The sequence below is a fragment of the Struthio camelus genome, chromosome 20 (assembly GCF_040807025.1).
Source record: "Struthio camelus isolate bStrCam1 chromosome 20, bStrCam1.hap1, whole genome shotgun sequence".
Taxonomy (NCBI): Eukaryota; Metazoa; Chordata; class Aves; order Struthioniformes; family Struthionidae; genus Struthio; species Struthio camelus.
The window spans coordinates 1,398,663-1,419,807 of NC_090961.1; the positions used below are offsets into that span (position 1 = coordinate 1,398,663).

General features: G+C 40.0%; 1 protein-coding gene across 5 annotated transcripts in view; it reads left to right on the forward strand.

Moving 5' to 3' along the window:
- The window catches only part of NR6A1 (nuclear receptor subfamily 6 group A member 1), a 107,732-nt gene that overhangs the window by 36,678 nt on the left and 49,909 nt on the right, over nucleotides 1-21,145 (forward strand). Inside the window, exon 1 of one of the 5 annotated variants that reach the window (XM_068914595.1) lies at nucleotides 4,374-4,404. The exons of the other annotated variants lie outside the window; for them this stretch is intronic. Within the exon in view, the coding sequence (XP_068770696.1) occupies nucleotides 4,389-4,404 (16 nt within the window). The 5' untranslated portion in view covers nucleotides 4,374-4,388. Of the gene's footprint in view, nucleotides 1-4,373; nucleotides 4,405-21,145 lie in introns of those variants that run through there. 5 annotated transcript variants of the gene reach the window in all.

Below are 21,145 nucleotides of genomic sequence, written 5' to 3' on the forward strand. Positions count from 1 at the left end.
TCAATGGATTTCTCTTTCTTGAACTTGTCCTCCCTGTGAACTCCTGTCTTATCACACATCTTGCCACGATAATTACTGTCAATGTTATATTCATTGTTTTTAATAGAGAGGAACCTCAGGTGTCCTCCTGACAAAATCTTGCAGTTATACTATGCCCTGACACGTTTTACCAATATTGGTAAAATGCATAGCTTTCAGGAAAGAAAATCTCATTTTCTCAAAATCTTCTGTCTTGTTTTTCAGCCACTTGTTCTCTGGCCTGGCAAACGTGCCACCATTGTTCCAGTTCTGATCTACACTGCAGAAGAATTAGTGCAGTTAATACGTGGACTGCACCATTTATTTTTAAATTGTCTTCACCACTGGATTAGGACAATTCACAGGAACTAGCCAGTGTTTTTCTCTTTGTCTCTCCTTAGTTGTCATCTCTGTGAATTTGGAACCACTAAAATCATTTACAGGTACCAAGAAATCTCTTCGCTCTTAAGTAAAACGGTCTCTGGTTTCATTTTTCAGAAAAAAAGTACTGCAGCTCTGTGTGTTTGATGCTCCAAAATGTCTCAGTTTTGAATTTGTAAATAGCATGGTCTCTTCTGGTGTATCAAGTGTGCTAATTCTTCATCAGTGAAATATATATCCAGCATCACTCTTGATGCGGGGCATATGATAAGTATTAGGGGGGTGAATTCAGAATAAGTACTTCTTTGGAAGATACTTCTGTGCTGAATGTTCATCTTGACTGGCAACCGTATATATCTGTGGTGAAGACCAAAAAGGTTTCGCATTACTTGTGAATTCAGGCACAGTTTCTGTGCCGAAGTTTCAGAAAGGAGAGACGGGGCTGATCACACCTGCTTGATTCTGTTAGTATTTAAAAAATTAACCTTGCGATTATTTTTCTCTTTTTAGTATTTTTTTTAAAATTATTGGCACAGCAATCAATATGATAGTCCTCTTCAGTAAAAACTAGTTCTTTTGTTGTACAGAATTGACTTTCTGCTTTGAGTTAGGAAACGTTTGGACTTGGCCAGGCCTTTTCACGGTAGGAAGGGCAGAAAATGACTTCTGTGCTCAAACTAGCCCCAAAGTCAAATTGGGATCCCTGTGTTACTGTTTCTGAAATGTATAGTGTCGTTGGAGATGATAATGGTTAAGAGAATTAATTTCTCTCTTGTTTTGGATGAAGCAGTGCGTGCCACAAAGCCTGCTCGCTGTGGGTCTTCCTCAAAATGATGTGTGCTTTGGGGTGTATATTCTATAAGTCATTTTAATTTTTCATTAGTGGATTTGAAAGAAATGCCCAGAAACTGCACGTCCACTTGACAATTATAAGAAATATCTTGCAAAGGAATCAGAAGAGACACGAAAAGTATTTGGTTTGTTGACGTGGTTTGATGTTGAAAGGCTACACACTAAAGGAGAAGTGGCTGCTGCAGAAGGGGAGGACGCAGGCTGGTTCCCTAGTTTAGCAGGTGTCTCCCTTGCGATTCCACACTCGTGACAGTACCCCCATGCTTAGCTATTACAATGTAGCTGTGTTCATGCATTGGTCATGCTCAACAATATAAAAATGTAGGTTTTTCATATGTTAATTGGGAATTTCTTATTCAACTTACTCTCACTGTCTTGGAATATTAACAATCCTAGCTGGATAAAGCTTAGATTATCTGCTTTGGGTGCAGTATGTGTGGAGAGGGATCAAATTAAGGATTTGCTGTTCATAATCATAATGTCTCTTCCTGATTCATTGATAACTTGTCCTTTGAAGATAATTAGTTTCTCTATTTCCAGTTATACCATCTAGTAATTCTCATCTGATAGATTTCTAGATGTGCAGTTCTTCTCACAAGAAACTAGTCTAAAGTTGGAATCTTTTTGGCTTAGTTCAGGCAGCCTGGCACCTCAGGGGCAATTTTATGCTGTAGAATTCCATTTCAGGAAACATTCAGAACAATACAGATTTGACTTCTAATAACCCTAAATAACTGAAGCAAAGAAAATGCAGTGTGATGAGCAGGAAGAAGGTAGGGGATGATCCCGCCCATCATCCCCCCTTTCACCTCCTCGCAGCAGTTGTTGGGTTTCCTACAGCTTGGCAATGTCTGGTTAAGCTGTCTTACTAGGTGAAAATGTAATATTCTTTTAATGAGAAGTCTGTCTTTCTCATGGGTTGAGTGGTGCTATACACAAAAAAAAGTGCACTGATCTCACTGAACTCGTACAAGACACTGGCTTCCCATTTTCTGGTTTTGGTTATTCCAATTTAGTCACAACAGGCCCCACCATGAGGCTTCAAAGTTTCATCCTCCTTATTGTTGGAAAAAACTTTATTGCATCTTGTGCATGGTCTAACCTGCCTAATAGATATATTTCCTCTGTGTTTCATTGTTGCTTGTTCAGGTTTTCACAAGGAATTCATGTAGGCCTGCTGCAAATGAACTAAACCAATGTATTCTAAGGATACTATTAGCATTTAATTCTAAGTTTTCCTAATGTTTTGCTTATTTTTTAATTAAGTCTCTTTTTCTTGCTTCAGATTGGTGGTTAAAATCTTGTCTGTCTGTACCAGTCTATAATAGTGACTTAGGTCATTTTAGGATAGATCAGGTTTTTAATTAACGTAGGTTTTCTAATCTGTGGCTAAAACAAATTTTTGCTGCCTTTGTCCCAGTTTGTATGAGGATGATTTGTTCTTGACGCATGGATATAATATTGAACTATCTGAACAATTTTTGTGAAGATATGAGATTTGAATGTGGGAGAACCTGTCTAGCTGAATTTTTGGCATTTGGAGTGATGTGTAATATTGAGACCTGTGGGCAGAATACTTCTAGATACACTCTCCAATCCTCTTGTACATTTGATTTATTCCACCATTTCACTTTGCAATGAGATTGGAAAAAAACCCTTAATGGTCAATTAATGATATAGTCATGCCCCCAAGGTATGTGCTGCACTTGGTTAATGGATTTTCATCAAGAAACAGAATCTTGGTTAAGAGTTTGAGTTGTTCCCATGGTGCTGGGGGCCGGGACCCTGAGGTGGTATTTGCACATAGGGCGTTAGCTTCAGGCAGCTCCTACTGTTGTCGAGACAACTTGCTTTATATACGTCTCCTCTGCTGCTGTTCAAAATAGGTGTTAGCTTCTGTAAAATGTGTTGTATGCCCCAGGAGAGGGGAAGGATGCCTTCCATGCATCACCTAGACATGATTTTTTTTTTTTAAATTTGAGGAATTAGATGTCTCAGACAACGCAAGGACTGCCTTCATTTATCTAATGAGGCTTTGGTGTATTTTGTAAGACCTGCACTCATTTACTATCCTGAATTTTTGCAGTATTGTGTTTTATGAAACCATTTTGCATTGCAAGGTTTATACGTGCAGTACAAGATAATGTAATTCTTGTATTAAAAGGAAAAAATGAAGAGCATAAGGGGTTCAAAAAAAACTTTTTTTTGTTTTGTAAAGGACTTCCTTTTTGTAAAAAATATAAAAATGTAGTAAAAGACCATATTGGGAAAATACTGTGCTTCAAAATTTGAAGGCTGTCACGTTTTAAGATTGCAGTTCTTTGTTTTTTTAGTTCTCTTTATTCTCCTAATATTCTACTTGCTATCCAGACTGCTTCTGACACTGAGCTGGTGTTTGAGCTGCACATCTGTCCACAAAATCTAAGCTCTCTTTTTGTGATGTTAATAGCTGATCTAGATTTCTTTATGTATGCTTAAGGCATTTTTTTCTCTTGTGCATTGCTCGAGATTTACTATGTGTTTACTGATACTTATCCAGTCACTCAGTGACTGTAACTGAGTGCTCATTTTTGTTTTTTTATTCTGAATAATTTTGTATCAGCTTCAAAGAGAGAGTCACTTTACTCTCTGTTCCTTATTCCAGATCACAAATCAGCACACTGTGCAACATACATCTCAATAATACTTCTATGGGCTTTCTTAACTTCCCTCCCTCTTGAAAGCTGGTGGCTTGTTCATATCTGGTTTCTCATTCTTTAACCAGTTGTTAAATATTAATCCATGAGAGGACCTCCTTTGTTATCCCTGGCAGCTTAGCTTGTCTGTATCCTTGATGAGAGACACCACCAAAAGCCTTTTTGGAAATCCAGATGTTTGAATGGATCATCCTTACATATGTAGACGCCTTTAAAAAACTGTCAGGTTCGAGGTGGCTTTTCTACAGAAAAAGGTATCTTTCCTACAAAAGCCACTGTTGACTTTTCCACGTGATGCTGCATTTATTCATCGTTTTTCTAATTTGGTTCTTCATTACAGTTGCTGCTGGTTTGCCCAGCCATGGATGCCAAATCTAGGGCCTGTTGTTTGCTGCATACCTCATGAACCTTCTTTAAACGTCAATGTCTTCTTCTGATACCATGGCCATTTTAATCAGTAAGTTCTACCTAACAGCTGTTAGCAGTTCAGCAACCACATAATCAAATCTCTTTAGAATTCAGCAGTGACCATCATCTGTCTGCTTCATACAGTTAGTTCCTATTTGTTTAATATACTTGTTCTAATATCTTGTTCTGCTGACATTTAAATTTGAGACAATACCTGATGAAGTAATAAACTCAAGCAGAAACGCCTACTGTTTCTGTGATACTTTTCCTCCCACTGCTTGTGTATGCTGCTCAGCTGGAGAACAGCAGCATCAGGAGCATCTTCAAAGACTCTTTGATAGCAACTAAGTATGATTTGAGATAAGAAAGAAAAAGGTTCTCTCTCATATCTGGTGGTCAGACAAATATTCTATTGGAAGGGAGACATGTTCCCCTGTTATTTAATTTAAATATTCCCTTGTATATTTTATTTCTATCCTTTTGTGTGCCTTTAGATAGTGGATGGATGGGGATGTGACAGCCAGGTGAGCAGGACTGCCATTCTTTGCTGAATTATACATTTATCCTATTTAAATGTAGCCATGTGAAATGCAAAAGAAGCAAATGTACTCATGTTCATTTAGAAGAATGATCTTGTCACCCAAATATTGCTGTGTTTTTATCTTGGCTATAAAATAAATTGGTCCCAGAGTGGTGTGAGATGCACAGAGAAGTTGAATAGGAAAGTAGCATAAAATTCAGGTGCCCTGGTAGATTTAGCTTTAGAACTTTGAAAGAATTGGAACTGATTTACTAAGCACAATTTATTAAGGAGTAACATACTGGAGATTTTAACTTAGGAATCATAATCTGTTGGCACTGTTTTATTTTTTTGTGCCCTTTGCTGCAGTAGTTTGATTCTATCAAAACCCCTTTTCTCCGAGGGTGTGGTAAGAGCACAACCGTGCTAGACAATTTCGTACCATAGTTGTCATAGCACAATAATACAAGCCACAGAGACTGAAAATCGTAATAATTTTCAAACTGACATACTGTTCTTTGAATTGTCGAGTCAACCATCATGTCCTGATTTGTATCATTTTCTTTTACATTGAACTTGTTGGTCTTCAGAAAATATTTTCTAATATTCTGAGACAGACCTTCTCCCCCTCCCTCTCCCAAGTCCTTTCACCTGCACACTGAAGTGTGTTTGCATAACTATCTTTTAGCAATTGCTTTCTAATTGGAACAATTAACAGCCAGTGAGGAGAGAGGAAATTTATCACAAAATGTCTCAAACTGAAATCCGCTTTTACGTGGCTTCAAAATGGCAGCCCAGGGAGCACAGGTGAATATACCGCATTGGTGTCAAAATCCAGAGAGCAAAATCTTTATACTCAGGTAAGTAAACACAGTTTTGGAGGGAAGTCTGGTTCTGTCCTCTGACTGAGCAGCACAAATCAACCAACCTTTGAGGACACCTCAGAGCTCTCGCAGAATGATACAGATGAAATAGCCTAGCTTTACTCAACTATTTCAGTGCCTTCTTCACTTTCAAAGTAGAATCCAGAAATACCACATCTATCTATTGCTTACTGAAGGAAAAATGAATTTAAAAGGGCAAACAAAGCTGAAGCTAAGCTATTATGTATTTCAGATTGCTCAGTATTTGGCATGTGGACCAAATGTTTCAGATTATAAGGCATAAGCCTTTTGGAACCTTAAGTTATTTTAAAATTAAATGGATAACAGGCACAGGTTTGCTGTTTGGATTTGATTTTTGTTGTATATTAGTAGAAGTGGTAAGCGATGTCTGTAAGTATCTAATAAAGCTATTTTCTGCTATTATAGAAAGGTTTACTATGAGAAAGAGAACTGAGGCAGTACCACATTTTCAATAAAACAAATTGAACAGATTCTCAGAAATCTAGGTCACAGTAACAGATGACCTATACATGGTCCTAGTTTTTGATGCAACTGTCTAATCTGCTCTGAGAGTACTCGCCAGACATCATTCCTAATTGACCTTGATATTCAGTGAACAGAGAGAAAGCTAAAGCCACATGATATTTAAATCTTTAAGCAGGAAAAAATATATGGCAAACTTGAATGCATTCTCTTTTATAACTGCAGTCTGAATTTGTCGTGTGAACGTCATCTGCAAATGCATTGATCATCTTAGGCTGAATTTCAGACTCCACCCAAGGGAATGAATCTGCATATGAGTAGCAATCCATAACATCTAGAACTGAGGAGAGTTGTCATGTCCCTTGTATAACCCCATTTTGTAATGCAGTCGCCCCACTAGACTTCCACCGGACTTCCTCATAAAGGTCCGACGTTTTCTGTTAAGGTGAGAGAGCTCCTGTAGCTCCGCTGGACTAGTCAGTTCAGTGAAAGACTGATTCTGCAGAGCACAAAACCTATTGGTACCTAGCCTTAAGGTACTATAATTACGTAAATGGGAACAGATGACATGTCAAGGCACTGGAATGCATGTAGCTGTAAATGTAAGTATAACATGGGGGATCTGAGATTACGGTATGTGTGGTTAAACCCCGGCCCCCTCAGTTTATAGACCAGACTAATCTTTTTTGTTCGTGACATCTGAGTTTAGATGTAGTGTTGTTTACAGAAAGCACTGCAGACTTTCTGCATGTTAAAAACGACGGATGTGCACTTTGTGCTGAAGTAAATGAATGATCTCAGGAAAGCCAAAAGAAGCTAAGTAATATAGCCTTAAATGATCATATGACGAGGTACTTTTCAAGAAAATTATAAATTGATGTAGGTTTCCAAATTAAGAATCAGTGAACACCCCACAGGAACGTCTCAGATTGATAACCTGGGTGGACCTCACTGACTCTGTTTTAATGTGGCATGTATTTGGCAAGAAATGACTTTATCACTTCTGAGGTTCATCATGCTTTACACAGTAGCCATCATGAAAAAAAACATAGATGATGTCTATCGGGTATTAAAAGCAGTTGTGAGTTGCGTTGCGGAGGAGCCTGCTGTAAGCTGATTGCAGTATCACGTACACGGACGTGTTAGTGCCGTGCGTGCAGCTCCGTGCCCATTCAGTCCCTCGCACCTCCTACTGAGCATTCTGCTACCCTTAATCACATTTTGGCATTTCATCTCAGACAGTCTGGGTTTTTTTTTTTTTTTTTTTTTTTTTACAAAACATTGGTTAACCACAGATCTGAGTAATGTGGTGTTGCAAAACCAAATTGTATACTGGTGTAAGACTGTTACGACTGAAAGTGACCTGCTGCTAAGAAAGCAGTATTCCTCTTCTCGAGGTTATAGTAAGACTGATTCACGTGCATGTATTTAGGTGGTACAATTAATTGTTTAATACAGAAGTTTTTTCAGTATTAAGATGCAGTACTTCTAATGCACTCAAAATTTGCCTCTTTCTTTTGCAGTAGTCATTCATGGTGATTGTAGTAATTTCTTTGGTTGTATTAAAAGTTCAGGACAGCTGCTCATTGTTCAAACTATTGTAAGGCAGTACAGGGAAAGTAAGAATGACTGAAGGCTATTTAAAAGTTATTTTATCAATCTATATGTCAGTATTTCTTCATATGAAAAAACATATCTTCATATTATCTTTAATATAAATAATACCTAGTTTTTGTTGTTTGTTGAATTCTTAATGTTTATAACTTTTGAGTGATATTAACCAATACTGTGTTTTTGAAATGATTATAGCATCTGCTCACTACTATTAAGATAAAATGAAATTCTTAAAAAGATTCCATGTTTTTTGTTAAATTGCCAACTGTATGGCTAAATTCTGACATACGTGATACGTTTTCATTAGCAGACTAACCCTGTAAAGCAATATTATATATTAATGAATAGTCTTATTATAGACACTGTGGTATTGTGCATCTGCTGCAATTTCAACATCTGTTAGTGGTTAATAGGTGTCTTCTCTTTTGTGGGGGGCTTTGGGTGTCTTTACATACTTGGAATAGCCATTACTGGATTCGGGCAAACTGACTTTTGAATGATTTGTTACTTCTATGTATAGCTAAAAAAAAAAAAACCACCCCAAACCAGGAACTTTAACAGCCATCAGCATCCTTTTATTATGTGCATGGTGGGATTATTTTCACGTCCAAGGTGAGTATACAGATGTTTGCAGATGGGAGAGTATGCCTGGACATTCCTTTCATGGCTTTTTTGATGAGGCAGAAACTCCTTTGTGCCAACCTCTAACAGTCTGTTTTCTATTCTAAGTGATACGCTTAGCAGGTATTCATACTTACAGACATTTCAATTGATTGCAAGGGTAGACAATAACTTTGCAGAGTATTTTCCTTTTCAATAGATTGGTTTTTAAATCCATCTCCTGATGGATACCAAGTATTAGCAGTCCTAGAGGTAACGGACAAGGCTGCTGTAATTTAATACCAATACCATGGTATTAAATCTAAAACTGTTTTATGGGTAGAGCTATCAACATCCTTAACTTTGATTAAAAATCATCTGTAGTATTTTGATTCAAAGGCTTGTTTTTGGACGATCCTTTTGAGTTTGTAAGCATCAGCAAGAAAAAAGAGAAATCAAAACAGATTGACTGTAATCTAGCCTGATTCTTATCATCTAAGTTTTCCTGAGATGTAATACTCCCGAGCCGTTGTACTACACGAGGAAGAGAATTCAAGGAAATTATGTAATTATGCAGACAAAACTGACTCCTGTGGAAAGTATTTACATTCACGTTTGTATTTCTAATGTCTTGAAACAGCAGCTGAAAGTGTATGAACTGGCCCCTCGTATATAGGGATTTTTTATATTAATTTTACCAGCATCACTTTAAGAGAAGATTTCACTTTCTTCCAAAATTGTGTGTGTATTTTACTCATCCGTTCTTTTTTGCCCCATGGTGGCCCAAGGAGCAATGGAAGCAACTCCGCCGCCTACCTAATAGGTTGGTGCAGAGTATCAGCACAGCCAAGACTCTCCAGGATTCTTCCTAGGTATCTCCAGGAATAATATTTACTTGAAAGACAGGCTGTTTTCCTCAGTTTCAAATTTTTCTGTCCTGCTTCCTTTCTTTTTTTTTTTTTTTTTTTTTGTGAGGTTGCAAAGATTGCAGTGACAAAATGTGTATGCTTAAGAGCATACATGGAAAAGTGTTGTATATTTTAATGATGCTTCATATCTCTGCAGCTCATAATAAAAACATACATTTCACAACTGCAATGCACTGTAGTTCCCAATTTTTCTCCTTGGGTAAACAGAATAGTTAAGTCTCTCGTGCTGCACTTCTAGTGATATTCACAAGTAGAGATACTGCTGAATGCTGTGCCTAAAGACTGTATCTGTATGCCTGTGAAAAATGTTTTAATACCCAGTTGGACTGGGAATTCCATCTGATGTTATGGTGGTAGGATAAGTTAGGTTTATTTAATTAAAAAAATTAAAAAAAAAGACAAGGGATAGCCCAAATCTTTCTGCCATACTGGTAAAAATGGAACCTGCTTCTGGCACTCAGCTGATGTAACATGCACAGCTAGGGGCAGGCTTTTAATTTAATAAATCCTGCTGGTTGGTTTTCTAATCTTTATAATTTCTGCTCATTGGCTCCAGTCAGAGGATTAAAGCCCTGTCGCTGAGCAGTTCTTATTTTAATTCCAAAGGACTGGGGGGAAAGTAGGGGGAATAGGATATACTAGACCCTACAGGTATCTTTTTTCTCATTTATTTTGATATTTGCCAAGTTGAAATAAATAAAGAAAGCCCTCCTAAATACAGCAGATAAAGGAAGTAAATTTACTCCACCTTTTATGACGAAATCAGCTGTCTAACTAGATCTCCTTTCAGGCACCGTTAAAATGAAGTCTGTTACAACAGGAACGCCTCACGCTAGACATCAGCTAAGAATCGGTAAAGAATCTGTGCTTTTTATACGTGCTTTTTGAGTTTTTCTGTCTTCAAAATTCCCTTTTTTTTTTTTTTTTTGTTCTGTGAATTACAATCTCCAGCCACATCATGCTGCTTAAAGTCAACCTGCCTTCCAGACCAGGGGGTAGTGACCATTGCTGAAATGTAACCGTACGGACTTCATGATTTTATGTACTGTGACAATAAAGCTTTTATGACATTCTAGGTGCTTAAAAATGGCAGTAAGGAGCTCTTAAACATGGCATAGTTATGTTGCTTTTCTGTAACAGCAGACCTGCCAATAGTGCATCAAAAGCTGTAATTTCCTGTTCACTGAAGCCCCCTATCTCTGCGCTGCCTTAAGCTTTGTGTCCCATAGCTTGTGCCTGTGTGCTAACAAATCTCTATTGTCCAGTGGGTCGAATAGTGGCTGGAACTAAAGAATTGCTGTCTGGTTTCTATTCAAATCCAGGTAGTCAGATATATGAATGGAGTTTCTCGAACAGCCATGTGAATAACCTCTGCTCTGCATGGAGGCTACAAACGCGTAACTAAGGCGCAGGTTTGCGGCTAAACTCGTTAGGTGCAGAACGCACAAGTGCTTAAAATACACTTCTAATGCTCCTCTTGGTTTTTAATACTTAATAACTTTTAAAATGTGCTATCTCACTTCTCTGGAGAAAGCAAGGGTAAATCATCACCTTATGAACTTTCTAAACTTGTTGAAGAATTCAGGTTACAGTAAAAAAAAACCCCACATTTTCAAATCTAAGAAACTGATAGGAAAAGTTTATGAACTCAACACATTTATTTTCTCAGGACATAGTAAATTTGTAAGTGTATGTTGGCTGAGTCTTTTACGATACACAAAATCCACTGAAAGCGTCATAGTTAACAATTGTGGATACTCTGGACAGCAAACGCATGAAATTTTAAATGATAAATTATGATAGATAAGCATTTCTCATATGATAGTTTCAGCATGCATATCAGATGTAGGGAATACCGCAAATCGGGTTTCATTTTACTGTAATTCTTTTTTTAACTAATGGTTTTGGTAATTTGAACTAAAATAATGCTGATGTACCGCTTCATCAAAGCAAAACCTCTTTGCAAATGTCTATATGAACACAACGAAGCAATAAAAAAAAAATCCGTGAAACGCAGGCTGTCCTAGATTTCTACTGGTTCCTCCTGAAAAATATTCCAGCTATAAAAATAACAACAACTGTTGCTAAGCAATTGTTGATCACCGTATTTTCTGCAAGCAGAAGAAAGTCTGGAGCATTAAGAACCGTTAGAAAAATTGTTCTGCGGGGTTTCTTTCCTGCCATGTTGCAGGTAATATGGAAGAGAGCTGGTTTATGTATTTTGTCTCAAACTCAGACAGCTTTGCGAGCAGCAGCGTGTGGATTACCAGAGTTAGACAAAAGCAGGCGCGACTGGCGGGGGAGGCTCGGGGCATTTCCTGTCACTCAACACATTCCAGCTCCCTGAAATTCCCCACACCCTTTCCCCCCTGCTTTTCGAGTTGCAGTTATTTCAGATTCGTCTTCCCCGGCAGCGGCGGCTTTTCGGGGCCGCATTCCTTCAGACTGCACAAAGCGCAGCTGGGGAAAATGGCTGGCAGGGCCGGCGCGAGGCCGGCGCGCGCAGCACCACCTCGCCCATCCATTTTCGCCGCGCAGCAGCTGGCTGACCTGTCTCGGCCGCCGCTGGCCTACTGCGCGACCTGGGCTGTCTGGCTTCGCCTCCTGCCTTTGTCCCTGTCTGGCTCAGTTCCTCTCTGTCTATATTTGCCTCCGCCAGCCCTCCGGGCTACGCCAGGGTTTGGTTACATGCAACTACCGATTTAAGCACAATCCAAACTTCAGACTTTGCAGAATTATTTTAAGTTTCTTCTTCTTTCTGTCTTTTTCACTTGGGGGGCGATTTCCTTTTTAGCAGTTTTTTTTAAGCAGATGAAGTGGCAGGAAAACCTTTGTGTATTCATCATGCACTAACTGGGTTTGTAACTATCTCCAGCTGTGTTATATTATGAGATGTATATAAAAAGCTTCTGTTCGGAGAACAAAGGAACACGTGCAGAAATGAGACTGGAAAAAATTCACTGACAGCATTTCAGTATGCAAGGTATTCGTAAGTTCTTAGCAATATTTCTAACAGGTTTAGTAGTAAAGAATATCGAAACAGGAATTAAAATTCTTACCTAGCGAAACAAATGGAGTAGTCCTGAACTGTTATGGGAAAGATTTTTGTAGTTGGATCTTTGTCCAAAAAGTTGTAGCTGGTGCAGGCAGGAGAGCAACTTCCCTGCAGCTCACCATGAATTGTTTTAGCGTCGAAACAGCACTCCCGGCTAGCCCGGCGCTCTGCTCTGCGAGAGAAACGCCGCCACCAGTTTGTCACTCAAGATCAGAAGCTTGAAAGCAGGCTAGACGAGGTATTGAACGGCTCCAGATTTCCTTGCAGCCCTGTCTGCTTCACTTGAATTGAACTATATATGACCCAGATGATGGACAGAAGCAAATTCAGTCATGTGCAGGGCTGGGACACAGCCTATTTGCTGATCCTTGGCAGTGGAAGGGTTTGGCTCCTGATTGGGCCAGACCCCCATCATTGAAATGTGAAGCCCTATACCAGTCTCTTGGCTGTAATTCAGGACGGCTTGTTTGGGTGTCTAGCTGCCTTCACGGGCAGTGAAATGCTTTTAAAGTTGTCTGTTTAATTTGGTAGTACTTTTCCTGTTTGAGGCTAAACACCTGTCTTGCAGCGGGCAGGCAGAGCGCGGCTGCGGGAGCGAGCGCGCGGGGCGCAGGCGGTGGTCCCGTTCGACCCCAGTTCAAGTGTAAGACCAAGTGACGCAGAACAGTAGTTGTTTTAGGAATTTATTTTATACTGTATGTTATACAGCATGATCAAAATGTTCTGAAATGAATCATACTGTATTTAGCGCAAACTAATTACCCCAAATGAACCAAATTTATGTTCAGTCTTTAAATTGCCAAACCTCTGTTTTATTTTTCTTTTGTGGGGTTGTCACCCCTATTCTGGTATCCAGTCACGTAGAGCGCTGCCACGAGGGTGCGTTGAAAAGCTTAGTCCCCAATGAGCTGTGACATAGCCTTTAATCATGCAAGACAGTCAGGGTCTGCTCTCATCAGCCTCTCTGAACTAGTGGACCTCGGGATTTATTTCTAGTCTTTCTGGGCCACTGGGAAACTAGGTCATTATACAGCACTGTCAGTTGTGACATTTTTGTTTAGTTTGTTTAGCACATAAAAGCAGCTTTCATTTATTTAATGCAAGTCAACTGCATATTTATTCTTAAAGGTGCTACTATGTCATAATAAGGTTCCGGCACGCTTAAAGTATACTGTAGACGGTGGGAAAACATTTGAGGGATTGTCTCTTAGAGAGCAGTAAGAGCACTCCCACCCTACTTTGTTGTTAAAGCTGTCTCTGAACGATATTTAACATCAAGGTAACTCTTCATCTTTTTCGCAAGTGTCCCTGTTAGTAAAGACACTTCTGTCAGAGCGTGGCAAGAGCAAATACTGCCATTTTTATTGTCAGACAAAAATAAAAGGCTTTTAAGCGTGTTCTCAAATGAGACCACCTGATGATAAATGAATTCCACTAATTTGCTAGTCTCAGTGTTTTTAGATTAACAAAACTCAAAGCTGCTTCCACTGGCTTGTCTGTAATCGCTCCATATGCTGGAATAGTATAACGAGACATTCTGCTGTCTCTACAGGATGACACTGCGTAACGAGAACGTGCAAACTTGATTTTCTTTCGATTTTTTTTCAGTGAGAATGCAAGATCTTGGGGAGAAATGGGCAGCAGTTAATTTCTGTTTTCTTTTCTCATTCTTTTCCTGTCTCTTTAGTTTTCTTTTTCTGCTTGCTTTCAGTTGTTCACCTTTCTTTCCTCAGTAAAAAAAATTCTGGCTTGAGATCAAAGTATGGGACAATCTGCTTTGGAGCAGGAGCTTCAAAGGTCTAGATGACTTTCTGGGGTCCCTTCCAGCCTGAATTATCTTATCTCAATTAACTTTTTTTTTCCTCCTTACTGTCAGGTTAGGCACTGTTACAAATAAATATCACACAGAGATGAATAGAGGATACCATTTCCCCAGAAAGCATTTACCCACAAACAAGGAGGAAAGAACTGCAAACGCTAGGAATTCATTCTCCCCTTTCTTTCTCCACCACTGCATGGCCGTTCTCCCGATACTTGGGTTTTGCTGCTAAAACACTTTTAATGATGGCTGCTGACTTTTAATGGTAACCCTGCCGGATGTTCTGGATTCTTTTACTTTGGTAGTCCTACAGTGCCCAACTCTCTGAGGCAGCGCGCGGGGACTGTTGAAGCCACAGGTGCCCGGGATCCTTTCCTTTCTTGCCACATAATTCAGTTGAGTGATGAAAAGGAGGATGCTGTGTAAGTTAAGCCGTTCATGCCCGTTTGTTGGCCCGTACTGGAACTTTGGCTGAGTTTGGACGTTTTTGGAAATGTCCCTGTGTTTGCATTAGGAGTCTCCTGTGACGTAGAGGAGTTTGCTTTGCTGGGTGAGAGGTTCCTTGTTGGCATTCCTGGCACGGATTTCCGCAGAATTCAGCCCTCAAGTGCTGAATAGTTATTTTCATAAGTGAAAAATGAACAAATGAGAGTTACATGGAACTCATCTGAAAGAAAGCAGTTTGAAAAAGAGGTTAAAATGCTGCTTAAATGGTGACCCAGGCTGATATCAGTGTTATGCAGCTGCTATGGATGTGGATGAAGAGGTTCCCACCTCCTTTTCATGAGTGTGAATGAGATAGCTCACGTATCTGCTGTCTGTTCTGCCCACAATAAACATACTAGTATCTTCTCCAGTTTCCAGACAGCTTCCTTTCTGTCTCCCCTTTCAAAGATTTATCTTTCAGTGGTTGAGTTGCTTGACCATTCCTCTAAAATGAAGTTGATACCATTGCTAAAATATATGCTCTTGTGCATACTAGTCTCTGAACATGCTTCTGAGCTGTCGTGCAGTTATGGGCCACACTGGCTGAAAAAGATACAATATCTTTGAGAGAGTCTATTTTTGAAAAATAAACATAAAACTATGAGAGTTTCTTTCAGGGTAGTATGGTCTTTATGAACCATCTAAATGGCTACTGAACTCTGGCATCTTTTACGGAATCCTGTGCATGGCTGCATAAAGTTACTGCATTTCACAGACCCCATATGGTGTCCAAGTAATGAAATCTTTTAATGTACTATCCCTATGCTTTCTGTTAATGCTTTGTTCTTAAGACTTGCTTTAAAAAAAAAGGAAAAAAAGGGCAAACTTTGAAAAGCTTTTAGTTCTGTAAGCTAGAGTAGAATCCAGTTTACTGCTCTCTGTATATCAGAAATCCTGAATTAGCAGTTGTTTAGTGCTGTGTGCCAAATGCAAGATTGTAGTAATAATTTTGAAACTTTAATAACTAAGAGTCAGAGGTCCTCTGGTAAGCCAATTTCAGGATTTGTAGAAATAATACCAAAGTGCCCAAATATGAAATGGTAGAGTCTAGAAAAATTTTGCTGTAGTGTGTAAACAAATCTCCCAGCCTTCAGTTGTCCCTTCCTGCCTGCCATTTGAGAGGTTATCTTTAGATGGTCGAGTTGCTTGAACGTTTTGAGGCTTGTCCTAATTGTATTGCTCTTTGTATCAAAACAGTGGATCCTGTTCAGTTTGATGTACATCATGATTAGTAAATTAGAGCTGTATTTCACTAAATCTGTAGAAAACATCATTTCCCAGTGGGAAATAAACTGATGGAGAGGTGGTAAAGCAGAAGTTCCCCAGGCAAGGGCACCTCAGCTGAGACGATTCTGACATGGCTGTTCCTGGAAACAGAAGCTGGGCCCTGACCTTGTCAGCTATGATGGGGCTGGGAGGAGAAGATGGGGGGTTGACCCAGTTTTTGACCGTTAAGCTATTTTAAAATACTGTAATCAACTTTGAATTATATCTGCTGCAGAAAACTTACCCATATCAAAAGGAAAAAAAAACAGTGGAAATCTGTTGAGCTAAAGGAAATGCAGTGCACATACTGCCTTTTGCTTTTCCCAGTTATCCTCGAGTATTTTCAGCACTTCCAACCCTGGAGAAAGGCTATGACAAAATGGGAGAAGGAAGGAAAAATCTTTCAGTGAGTTTGGTCAGGTCAAAGGTGCTTGACCCAGAGAGGCAAGCGTCTGGGTCAGGTTGACCTCATTTCTCTTAATACCTTGAAGTCCAGCAAGTGAGGAAGTGAGGGCTTAAAATGATAGATATTTATCTTTTCTTCCCTCATGTCATCTTTATTGTAGCTGCAGAGGAATGGAACACATGAAGAATGTTAATCCGAATGTAGGCTTACATGCCTGTACGGGAAACTCTTCGGTTTTGTGAGTAATTGCCTTATTGGCTGTGCTTCTGGTAGACAGTGGCTGCCCGGTCACTGGAGTGGCCTCAGGAGGAGGGCAAGGCTGACTCCTGCTGCGGTTGCCATCCAGATTGATGTTACCATTGCTACTGGGGGAAGCGTACGTGAGAAGCACCGCACTATGAATATTAAAGAAACCAGAAGGCAGCTTCCTAGCAGAGATGCAGTTTGGCAGTGGAGTGAAGAGGAAGCCAAGGGGTTTCACTGATAGAGATGCCTTTGGACAAATTCATTATGGCATGATGTTGTGTTGTCCATTCACTGACTGACTGGATGTTATTAAAATGTTAACAGCAGTCGTCAGTATCAAGGCCAACACTTCTTTTTACTATAAGATAGTCCCTGCAGTTGAGGGCTGTGATATGCTTGAATTGCTGCTGCTCAGTGTGGAGTGGAAGTTCCTCCCGTTTGATACTCATTTCTGAAGAGTGTAAACTAGGTTGTGCAAAACCAAAAAAACACTGTGACCTAGTGAGCAGATCCTGGCTCTGCAAGGGGAGTCGAGATCTACATTGTGTAATCTTATGCGTTCCACTGACCTGCCATGTTATCTTCTTCTCCCTCCACATCTCTGTTCCCGTCCCAAAAAGTTTTTAGTTATTAAAACATGTCAATTGTCTACCTCATTCAGGCAAGACTAAAACAAATTTTTCCAAAAAACAATTTGAACAAAAGTTCATTTGGATCAAAAGGGGATTAACAGGAAATGTTTTCTACTTGTACATCCTCTGCTGAAAAGTAAGCAAGAGAAAGCTTGCAATTTAACCTCGTGAGCCCCCCCCTTTTTTTTTTTTAGACAAGATTCCCTATTTTGTGCTCTGTCCTTTTGGTAGCTGTGAAAAATTGTGCAGGCATAACTTAAATTTACTTAACTCAATAAGGAAGAAGTAGATTCAGTTTGAGAGCTAGACCTCTCAAATTCAAAGTTAAATGTTTTGGCCGGTGACAGGACAAAAGTTATAAATGTAGGTAAAACAGAAGAATTCTTGGTATCGACCGCATGGCCCAGAGGCCTCTACCATTCTCACAGCCTGATTTACAGCTAGTTTTATCTCTCTTTCACAGAAATAAGAAAGGAGAAAATTAATTTTAAATAAAATAATCGACCTGAAACTGAGGAGATAGAAGTTGATTGATGGACTTGATAGAAATTTATGAAGACTCACTACAAAACTTTTAAGAGCTGCACAGGAGAAGTTCGTATGGGGAAAGATATTCCGATTTAGAGCGGATAATTTGGAGGCATCGTCGCTGTTAGCGTTGTCCTTAGCTGGCAGGCTCTTCCGGCACCTGGGGCGCAGAGCCACCCTGTTGTCTAATGGCAGTGGCTCCCCTTGGAAGGGGACGCCGTGCTGCGACACGCCTGACTCCCGAGCGTCTCCTGGTTGATGGTGCAGCGGGCCAGCGGTGACCTACAGCAGTGGATGTGCCTTCTTGCTTTCCTGTGTGTTTAGTTTCCTCTCTCCTTTGCAACTTGGTAAAAGCAAGTAGCCTTTAACAGTGGGATTACATCGGCCTTCCAAAGTATTCCCATTTCTTACCATTAAAATGTATTCCTTACACAAAGCGCCGTAGTGTTTTGTACTGTAGTATTGTGCAAGGACAGTTATCCTCACCGCATTTGAGAGTTAGGGAGCAGCTCGAATTTTCTCACTTGAGACGTAAACAGAAGAGGAAGAAATACAGGAATAAGCCCGAACAGCAATAGCAAGGCAGTGGAAGAGCCAGAAACGGGGTCTGCTAACTCTGTGCGTGTATTTGTTTTTTAGGGTATGCTGCCAGTATTGATAACAAAAGAATTGGCTCAGTTTCCACGTTTCAGCTATGAAAAATGCATGTCTGTGTTCTTGTAATCAGGGGAGCGCTTACACTCAAAGAGAGGAACGCTGCAGGTTAGCACTCTGACAGTGTCCCTGTGGCTGTCTTTTTCTCGGTGGCTGTCACCTTCTGTAGTCATCAAGTGGATAAAGAATTTTTGTCATGCTGCTTCATGAATGAAGTCTGTGCTCCTTAAGAGCATAAGAATTAGCTCTGAAGTATGCATTATCTCAAAGCATATGATGATGTTGAAAATCATAAGAACTAAAATATACTTTCACTCTGTTTTCCATTTCTCTTATTACTCTGAGGAAGGCACAGATTCTGTTTCTAGTTTGTCATGCTTTTCTTTCCTAGTTGCTGGTAAAACGCTTGGGATTGTGGAGAGCTATCAGCCCTTTGCTTTTAGCATCATTCAAAATCCTTCCATTTAGAAACCATTCTGATATCTTGGTGGGGTTTTTTTCTTCTTTTTTTTTTTAAACTACTAAGGAAATTTGCATGAAAATAGAATCATTGTTTCTGAAGAGTTCCATCTGCTCCTGCTGCTTATTCTTTCGCTGAAGTCATAATCCTCTGTTTGTGAAATTTCCCATTGAAGAGATTTTTGGTTTGTTATAATTTCAGCACAAAATTTCAGAATAGAGGCTCCACCTAAAAAGATGACTTGAGATTACATTTTAAACTACATGTGCATCTGCAGTCGTTACCCTGCAATTCTGTCGGGGCTAAATGAATAGGAAATAGGACAGTAAGTGAGGTGAGCTAGACTTAAGATGGGAGAATACATTTCCTCATAAAATGTCAAAGCTTTGGCTAGGTTTCATGAGGGAATAATAATTTCAATAACGGTCAGTTCAGTCTGTTAGTCTTCCATTTGGTCTAAGTCAATAGGCAGGGTTGATTCAGGGTAGCAGAAATGCTCAAACTTGATAGGGAGAAATGAGCAAAGTCCCTTTAAAAGAACTTTAGCCAGAAACCAACTGCCAGACTTCTTCCAAGCCGCTCCTGAGGATCCATAGGATACAGCATGTAATGGCTCTCAGGACCCCGTATAAGTGCTTTGTAGGAATATTCTGCAAATCAGCACAGGAATTGCTTTTGTTCTTCAAATTCCTTGTGTTTATGGGATTTATGCATTTTAGATAGATGTATATATAATATGCCATGTTTGTGGGTGTGTGTATGTAAATGTTAAACACGTTCTTCCAGCTGAAGCGATAGGAAATGGAGACTCCCGTGTGCTGCAAAGTTATACTTGTCCTGCTAGGACCTCTGTCGCTATGCAGAAATACTGCAGGAAAGTGGGTCACAGCACTAAGCAGAGCTCTCCGAGCAGCCAAGCCAGCGCAAATGTAACTTAAAGGGATAACAGCACCGAACACATGAGGAGACTGGGCGATCATAAGGACCTACATGTGGAGGATGAAGTGTATGGCTGTGATAAGCCTTTTTATTTTCCAAAAATTATTCTGAGATATAATTAGTGACCTCATTTTGCATCCTTATTTAAGGGATCGTTTTCTACGTCATGTGAGGTATTTGTGAAAAACACGGCATACATACGAACTAGGCTGTGTATTAAAATAGGTAATATATAGTTCTGTTTAGGAAAAACATTTGTCTCAAGTATTCCTCAGATCTTGGATTTGGCTTTTTCTCTGTTAACTAAGTTGTAATGTGCATACGCGCCCTTGTGTGCAGTATGCGTGCTCAAGGACTGCTTTATTTACTCTTCCAGATATTAACAGCTTCTGGAACAGCCTCCTCTCCTTTAGCGCTGCGGATTGAATTCTCACAGCGTTTCTGCTCATTCCCTGTGTTCTTGATTATCTCATTCTCCAAAAGATGACTCTAATGGCACATTCCTTCTTTTCCCAAGTGATGGCACACATAGACTGCTCTGAAACTCCAGCAGTGTGAGATAGATCAATAGTTCACGTCACACTGCCCTGAAAAACGTCCCCTGGCTGGGCAGGCACCAGGCTGCTGTGCTTGGGCCCCACGATGGAGTTGTTTCAGCTTCTCCAAGTTGGTTACTGAACTGCCTGTTCTCGGTAAAATCTTTTTATATATTGCCCTTTCCCAGAAAAAGGCTGTTGTAACTTATTGATCCACAACTTAAGTCTAGCTTAAGCATAAACTTTTACAGAGTTCCAACTTTCTATACAAATCAGATGTGTAATTTGCCTCTTTATCGATAGATTTTCATACTTGGTATGCAATCACGCTTTGACTAAACAAATTAATAATTAGGTGTGGCTTCCGACCTCTGTTTCCTTGCTGTTAGTCGTCCCCCGGTGATTCCTGGTCACTTGTGCTGGGCGGGCCGTTGCTTGGTGACTCTGCCGGAGCGCAGCCTGGAGAAGCTGCCTCGCTCCGCACAACAGCCACCTTCCTTGCCAACAGGTGCTCCGGTTGAATCCACAGTCCTGACGGTCAAGCAGCTTGGTGTAGTTCTCTGTGATGGTACGAGTATCTTTGTCGCCTTCTGGAGATTTGTCTGCAAAGGGGCAGAAGGCACTGCAGAGGGCATCCAGTGCCCAGGTTCAAAACCAGGCTTGCGCTTGGACGTACAGAGCTGTAGCAATGGAGCGAGGTTGATTAGGTGAACGTAGATTATGGCAACAGATA